At 40.3% G+C, this 8,517-nt stretch overlaps 1 protein-coding gene across 1 annotated transcript in view; it reads right to left on the bottom strand.

The window, feature by feature from the left end:
- Nucleotides 1-6,288: 6,288 nt before the first annotated feature.
- Nucleotides 6,289-8,517, bottom strand: part of HEATR5B (HEAT repeat containing 5B) — a 118,379-nt gene continuing 116,150 nt past the window's right edge. The window contains 1 exon segment of the mRNA XM_017859688.1: nucleotides 6,289-7,088. Within this exon segment, the coding sequence (XP_017715177.1) occupies nucleotides 6,784-7,088 (305 nt within the window). The 3' untranslated portion in view covers nucleotides 6,289-6,783.

The following is an 8,517-nucleotide window of genomic DNA, read 5'->3' as shown; positions in this document are numbered from 1 at the left end:
CTCTCTCTCTATATATATAAAATATATGTAATATATACACACTTTATATATATATACTTTTTATATATACACACTTTGTATATACGTGTGTGTGTGTGTATATATATATATATACTGGAAATATGGAAGTATAGTTTCCAGGTTGTAGATACATACATAAACTGGAAGTAAATTACCTAAGATTAGGGTAATAACTAAGTCAATAATGGTACATCCATTATTAAGTAGTCATCAAAAAATGATTACTACTGGCAGTGGCTCACACCTGTAATTGCAGCACTTTGGAAGGCCAAGGTGGGCGGATTACTTGAAGTCAGGAGTTCGAGACCAGTCCAGCCAACATGGCAAAACCCCGTCTCTACTAAAAATACAAAAATTAGCTGGGCATGGTGGCACATGCCTGTAGTCCCAGCTACTTGGGAGGTGAAGGTTGCGGTGAGCTGAGATCGCGCCACTGCACTCCAGCCTGAGTGACAGGGCAAGACTTTGTCTCAAAAAAACAAAACAAAACAAAACTTAGCTCAGTATAATTTTTCTAAATTATGATTAAGGGACCGGGGTCTGTGTCTGATGCCTGTAATCCCAGAATTTTGGAAGGCCGAAGCAAACGGGTTGTTTGAGTTCAGGAGTTCGAGACCCGCCTGTGCAACATGCGAAACCCTGTCTCTACAAAAAACAAACAAACAAAAATACAAAAAAATTTAGCCAGGCATGGTAGCATGTGCCTGTAGTCCCAGCTACTTGTGAGGCTGAGGCAGGCTGGGCGCTGTGTCTCACGCCTGTAATCCCAGCACTTTGGGAAGCTGAGGTGTGAGGATCACAGGAGCCCAGGAAGCTGAGGCTCAGTGAGCTGTGACCATGCCACTGCACTCCAGGCTGGGTGATGGAGTGAGACCCTGTTTCAAAAAAATATAACAAATAAAAAATTAATTAAGACGTGAAATTCTTAATAAAATTCTGTGAAGCCCATAATACTTTCATAAGCTTTTAGATATGAGAGAACTAGAAATGAGTTTGTAATTATTAAATCAGGTATAAAAAATAATCCATCTAATGGAAAGCACTGGGGCAAGAAATTTATTTATAGTTCTACTCTAGCCATGTCTGACATTAACCTAAAAATTCCAACTGAGATTTAAGAATTCTAATATCGAAAATAAACCAGAGGAAAAAAAGAAAATGTAGGGATAATAATTTGTATAATTAAATGTCTTCAATATTGGGATAATTATATCCATCATTCAACATTGTTTAAATTGAAATAAATAATGGGTATGAAGTGTCTAGTACAGTGCTTGGAACACAACAGAAATGGTCATTCTTACTGACAATACCAATCTGTAATATTTTAACTTCTATATCTGGATTCTGTTTAGTGGGTTTTTTGTTGTTGCTGTTTTGAGTCAGGGTCCCTTTCTGTCACCCAGACTGGAGTGCAGTAGTGTGATGATAGCTCACTGTAAACCTGAACTCTCCTGTGTCAGTCTCCCAAGCTCTTGCTATGTTCCACAGGCTGGTCTCAAAGTCCTGGCCTCAAGCAATCCTCCCATCTCAGCCTTCCAAAGAGCTGGGATTACAGGTATCAGCCACCATGCCCAGCCCTGTTTACTGTGTTTTACACTGTCATACTGTGATAGTAGTTCCACACACATGTAAAGACTACTTGTCAGACTAAATAATGTTATGTACCAATATTAAAGGATTGGCCAAAGATTCGCTTGATAAAAATAAGCAGAACAAATATTCAGCTATATGTACTTTTTTTTTTTTTAATGTGTAAAAGATCAGAGAGAGGATATCTACTAAATTCTGTCATAAAACTGAAGCCCCAAAGGGTTAGATTGTCTAAACTTCTATTCCTAGTTGATGACAGAACCTATTTAAAACAGGGATACTTGACCTCATCAGGGCTGAGTTTTCTCTAATTAAGAATTCAGGCCTGGGTATGGTGGCTCATGCCTGTCATCTCAGCACTTTGGGAGGCCGAGGTCGGCAAATCACCTGAGGTCAGGAGTTCGAGGTCAGCCTGGCCAACATGGCGAAACCCCATCTCTACTAAAAATACAAAAATTAGCCAGGCATTGTGGCAGGCGCCTGTAATCCCAGCTACTTGGGTGGCTGAGGCAGGAGAATCGCTCGAACCCAAGAGACGGAGGTTGCAGTGAGCTGAGATCAAGCCACGGCACTCCAGCCTGGGTGACAGAGTGAGACTCTGTCTCAAAAAAAAAAAAAAAAACCCAGTGGCTCATGCCTGTAATCCCACCACTTTGGGAAGCTGAGGAGGATCGCTGGAGCCCAGGAGTTTGTGACTCTAGTGAACTACGATGACAACACTGCAATCTAGCCCTTATGACAGAGCAAGACCCTGTCTCAAAAAATATTAATTATTCAAATGTATGACATTAATAAGAACTTAGAAAGCAAACAGAGGATACTTTATTTCTTCAACTATGAAAACTGCTCAGATAATGCTTCAGAAAGAATTACTGGCTATAATGATGCTTCTCCTTTTAGCTTCATGATACTGGATGTTCATAATCAAATAAATAAGATCGTTTAGGTTGAGAAAAATCTCATGGGTTGGGCAGAAAAACAAATTAATAAATATTAATCTTCAAACAGATCTTCCCTTTACAGATATGATCACAGAAAACTAGAAGTTGTCAGTGACTTAGAAGGGTCTAGGGAAGACCAGGTATGGGGACTCATGCCTGTAATCCCAGCACTTTTGGAGGCCGAGGCAGGTGGATCACCTGAGTTCAGGAGTTCGAGACCAGCCTGACCAACATGGAGAAACCCTGTCTCTACTAAAAATACAAAATTACCCGGTCACAGTGGCACATGCCTGTAATCCCAGCTACTCGGGATCCTGAGGCAGGAGAATCGCTTGAATCTGGAAGGCGGAGGTTGAGGTGAGCTGAGATCGTGCCATTGCACTCCAGCCTGGGCAACAAGAGTGAAACTCCGCCTCAAAAAAAAAAAAAAAGAAGGGTCTAGAGAAAGCATAAAGATGTACTGACAGAGAGAGGAAGGGAGACAGGGAGGGAGAGGATCATTGCTAATGCATGATGCAGTCTACCCTAAAGTGGGAAATGATGGGAGAAGCCAAGAACAGCAAAAAATAGCCAAGGCAGAAATAAACATACTTTATAAATAGATGAGGGAAAAGGGGTTACGTGTGTACATGCATGTGTGCAAAAAAATAAGGAGATTAGAAACAGTCTGGTGGTTTCTTAGAAAGTTAAACATGAGTCAGAAAGTCCATATTTAAGGAAAAAAAAGGAAAAAGTTAGACTTATTTGAACCAGCAATTTCACTCCCAGGTATACTCAAATGATATTAAAACATATGTCCACCCCAAAACTTGTATATAATTGCTCATAGCATCATTATTCCTAACAGGCAAGAAAAGGTAGAAAATCCAAATGTCCTTCAACCGATGAATAGATTCACAAAATGTGGTATATATACAATGGAATATTATTCAGCCATAAAAAGGAATGAAGTACAGATTCATGCTACAACATGGATGAACCTTCAAAAACATTACAGTGGGCCAGGCGTGGTGGCTCACGCCTGTATTCCCAGCACTTTGGGAGGCCGAGGCAGGTGGATTGCCTGAGCTCAGGAGTCCGAGACCAGCCTGACCAACACGGTGAAACAAAAAATTAGCCAGGCACGGTGGCGTGCGCCTGTAATCCCAGCTACTGGGGAGGCTGAGGTAGGAGAATCGCTGGAACCCAGGAGGCGGAGGTTGCAGTGAGCTGAGATTGTGCCACCACACTCCAGCCTGGGTGACAGAGTGAGGCTCCATCTCAAAAACAAACAAACAAACATTACAGTGGGTTGGTGGCTCATGCCTGTAATACCAGAACTTTGGAAGGCTAAGGCAGATGGATCACTTGAGCTCAGGAGTTTGAGACAAGCCTGGGCAACATGGTGAAACCCTGCCTCTAACAAAAATATACAAAATTAGCAGGGCGCCAGGTGCAGTGGCTCATGCCTGTAATCCCAGCACTTTGGGAGGCTGAGGCGGGCGGATCACGAGGTCAGGAGATCGAGACCATCCTGGCTAACACGGTGAAACCCCATCTCTACTAAAATACAAAAAATCAGCCGGGAGTGGTGGTGGGCGCCTGTAGTCCCAGCTACTCAGGAGGCTGAGGCAGGAGAATGGCATGAACCCGGGAGGCGGAGCTTGCAGTGAGCCGAGATCGCGCCACTATACTCCAGCCTGGGTGACAGAGCGAGACTCCGTCTCAAAAAAAAAAAAAAAAAAAATTAGCAGGGCATGGTGGTGTGCGTCTGTAATCCCAGCTACTCAGGAGGCTGAGGTGGGAGGATTGCTTGAGCCCAGGAGGTAGAGGTTGCAGTGAGCTGAGGTTGCACCACTGCACTCCAGCCTGGGCAACAGAGCAAGATCCCATCTCAAAAAACAAGCCAAACAAAACCAGAAAACATTACAGTAAGAACCCAGGTCACAAAAAACCACATATAAGTGGTCCCCATTTATATGAAATTGCCATGAGAGGGAAAATCGGAAAACAGGAAAGCCAGAGTAGTGGTAGCCAAAGTTGGGGTAAGAAATTGGGGAGATTGTAGGAGGATAAGGGATACAAGGGTTCTTTTTGGGGTAATGTTCACAATCAATTGTGGGTGATGGATGGGCAACCACTAAAACCATTGAACTGTTACCACTTCACTGGGTTACCAGTGGCATGATCACAGCCTTATTTGGCAGCTCCCCAAACTCCTGGGCTCAAGCAATTCTCCTTGTTCTCAGCCTCCCTGAGTAGCTGGACTTACAGGAGTGCACCCACCGCGGTCGGCTAATTTTCTTTTTGTTTAACATAGAGGATGAAGTCTTGCCATGTTGCCCAGGCTGCTCCAAAACTTCCCCTGGCCTCAGCTCCCAAAGTGTTGGGGGATTTACATAGTGTGAGCCACCATGGCCCAAAACTGAATTGAAACTGTATGGTATGTTGAACTTGGAATCTCCATGAAGGTTGTTACAAAAACAAAAAACCAAGGAGGGGAATAATTTTGGCAATGCAAACCTGGAAAATGGAAAAAACAACCCAGGACAAGTGTGGTGCTCATGGCCTGTAATTCCCAGCACTTTTGGCGGCTAAGGGTGGGGAGGAACTGTTTCAAGCCTGGGGAGACTGAGGGCTGCAAGTGAGGCCGTGGTATGGTGCCACTGCACTCCAGCCTGTGGCACAAGTTGGAACCCTGCTTCAAAACAAAACAAACAAACAAAACAAAAACAAACAACAACACACACACAAACAAAAAAGGAAAAGAATTTCTGGGCCGGTGGGCTCATTTGCCTATAATCCCAGCCACTTTCGGAGGCCAAGGGCAGATTCCACCTGAGGGTTCAGGAGTTCAAAACCAGGCCCTACCAACATGTTGAAGCCCCGTCTCCACTAAAAATACCAAAAAAATTAAGCCAGGCGTGGTGGCGGTGGCCCTGGTAATTCAGCTTACTTCAGAAGGCTGAGTCAGGAGAATCGCTTTGAACCCAGGGGAGGCGGAGTTGCCAGTGAGCCAAGATGCGCCCACTGCACTCCATTGCCTGGGCACGACCAGAGCGAGACTCCCAATCTTAAAAAAAAAAAAGAAAAAAAAAAAGAAAAAAAAAAACACACAAAAGTCAGTGAGAAAACAGGCAAGACAAAGTACCTATCTGAGGTATCTAAAAGGCTGAGTGGAGTTCAAGTGTAGTGAGCTATGATTGCATTCCAGTCTGGGCAACAGTGTAAGACTCTGTCTCTAAAAGAAAAAAGAAAAGAAAGGAAAAGGGAAAAGAAGAGAAAATGTTCAGAAAAGTGACTTTGCTTTTGATCATACTTGTTCAGTCTGTTACACTATGTGGTGTAAAACCTGGTGTTTAAAATTTGCTAAATGCTCTGGCAAACATTCATTTTGTGAATTATCTATTTTGTATGGTAAAATGTCCACTACATGAGAGAATGGCATCACAGTAATTATGCCCAATTCAGTTTTGTATCCCCTGCAGCACTTAGCTTGATGCCTTATACACAGTAGGCATTCAATAAATATTTGATGAAGGAAACTAACCATCATAGCCAGAACTTGAGGTTCTGTAATTACAAAACATAACTGAAACCAAATTTTAGCCATTGAAAAAGCAGAATATCACATTTAAAACATTTTAGTGAACCTTTAAATGAGAATTTTAATTCTGCTAACAACTAAAATATACATAGCATAATTTAGTAATTTGATACGAAAGCTAAAAGATCCATCAGAAAGGTAAGGACATTTTGGGAAATGCTTAGAAAATGCTGTGATTTTATTCTTAGTATATACAACACAAAACAGACACTTTCCATTATTTTGGTTACTTCAAAATTTAAAATCTGCTTGTTTTTCAAATCGCTTTTTTTCATGACAGATGCTGAGTTCTGACTCATTTTTTTCCCCTGACAATATCAATAGGCTGCCCGACTACATGACACAATTATGTTTTTAGCATTTAAATTTAAGACTATGGCTCAGTGTTTGAAAAATAAATAAATTAACAAAAGAGAAACATTATTAAGAGGAAAAAGAAAACATATTCACCACAGGATAAAAAAAAATCACTCCTTAAAAATCAATAAGTGGTGTTAGCATTATTTCACTTAGTCTACTTGGAAGCACTATAATACCAAAATACAAATACAACAGAACCCACAGATCGCCTGGCATGATACAGAGGCCATCACTATTTAGGTGCTAGGTGACAATATAAATACAAATAAATGAAAGTACAAATTAAAAAAAACTTGTTTTTAGCTTAATTGTTGGTGCAGAATGTATGGCGGGGGCTGGCTGTCTGGCAGCCGCTTTAGCTTTGCTTGCTTGGCTTGCTCGAACGGCAGTTTCTAGACGCACTTTCAACTCAGGAGCAGCTCCCATTACTGTCTTGAAAGCATGTGGATACAGAGGTCCAATATGCATTAAATTCTGGAGTGCAAACTCATGAAGATCTTTGGAAGCTGAAGTTGCTGAGGCAAAAGAATTTTCATCCAGCAGATAAGATATCAAAGTGGGAACTAAAAGAGCAAGTAGCTGGACTCCTGTAAATAATAAAGTATGAAAACAGATCACAAACATAAAGATTATAATAAACTTTAAAAACTAGGCAATTGCCATGGAAGATTGAACTATAATAAAATATAAGTAAACATGCACAGCCTACTTTAGACCTCAATAACTCGTAATTAATATGAAATATTTACTAAATGTCCAAGCTGGAAACCAGGTTTGTTAATTATATTTTACATTTACATTAATTTGCTTTACTTAAATAAAAAATGGGCCAAAGGTTAAAAAGTAATAAAACACTTTACAATTGCCATCTGGTAGAATGTATCTTCAGAGTAAGATTATAAAATTTGTATGGGCATTCTAGAATCAGGAGATTGGCACAGGGAACAGAAACCTGAAAAGCATCTATTTACCATTATTTAACTAAAACTAGTTGTTTCTTTCCTCTTTAAGTAGAAATACAATACAACTTTTTTCCTATTTCATCACCCCCCAGAACTCACAGTGAGGGGAAATTCCTCAAAACTAAGGGAATACATAAGCTTAGGGTCAAAAAAACAAGAACCTATGTCTGACGGATATAAATTTCAAGTCCTTAAAAAAAGATTTATTTGGAGCCTTCATCTCCTTTTGGTAGTCTTTTGTCAGTCTTTTGTCTTTACTTATTAGCAACTCCATCCTGAGATGTAAGTTTCATTAAAGGTGATGTTTTTCTAACAATTAACCTTTATATGTAATTGTGTGTGTGTATAACATCTCTTATAATCACATTGAGAATTATGTTTTCTCCCCCCTTAATTACTGTTAATTTTTGTAGAATGACAATTGATGCAATTGTAAGGCAGCAGGTAGCATCTGGTAGAGAATGTGTGACACTCACTGATGTCAGCAAGAACAGTCAAAAATCAGCTAAGCCTTTCCAGAATCCCAGTCCCACCCTGGACCTTACTGACTATTTTCTTTCCCTGCTGTATTTTTTTTTCTTCACAGCTCCTATCAATTTCTGCATCTAACTATAGATGTTATATCTACATCTAAAATTGATATATCCATCTTCATCACTATATAAAATTATACAAAGACTATGTCTACATATAGACACACACACACACATACACACATGTATAGGGGACGAGAAGTGTTTATTGTCAGTGTTTTCCTACCATAAATGTAAGCTCCATGAGCTCAGGGACCTTTGCCTGTTTTATTTCATGCTAAATTCTCAATGCCTAGAACACTACCTGGTACACAGGCATTCAATAACTATCCTTTGAACAAATAAACATACACACTCTTTCTCTTGGCAGCTACCCAGAAGTTTCCAATTAATTGGAATTTTTTCCATATTAAGTTTTCAGAAGAAAGGTAAAAGGTTATTTTAGAGTCCCAGGTAAATCCTCCAATCTTCTAGATTTAGTTTAATTTCCCTCATGTAGAATTTTTTTTTATTTTTTTTTT

This window comes from Rhinopithecus bieti, unplaced genomic scaffold (genome assembly GCF_001698545.2).
Source record: "Rhinopithecus bieti isolate Rb0 unplaced genomic scaffold, ASM169854v2 scaffold_51154, whole genome shotgun sequence".
In the NCBI taxonomy this organism is placed as follows: domain Eukaryota; kingdom Metazoa; phylum Chordata; class Mammalia; order Primates; family Cercopithecidae; genus Rhinopithecus; species Rhinopithecus bieti.
The sequence above is the reverse complement of the archived record's forward strand: the minus strand, read 5'-3'. Positions and strand labels throughout refer to the sequence as shown.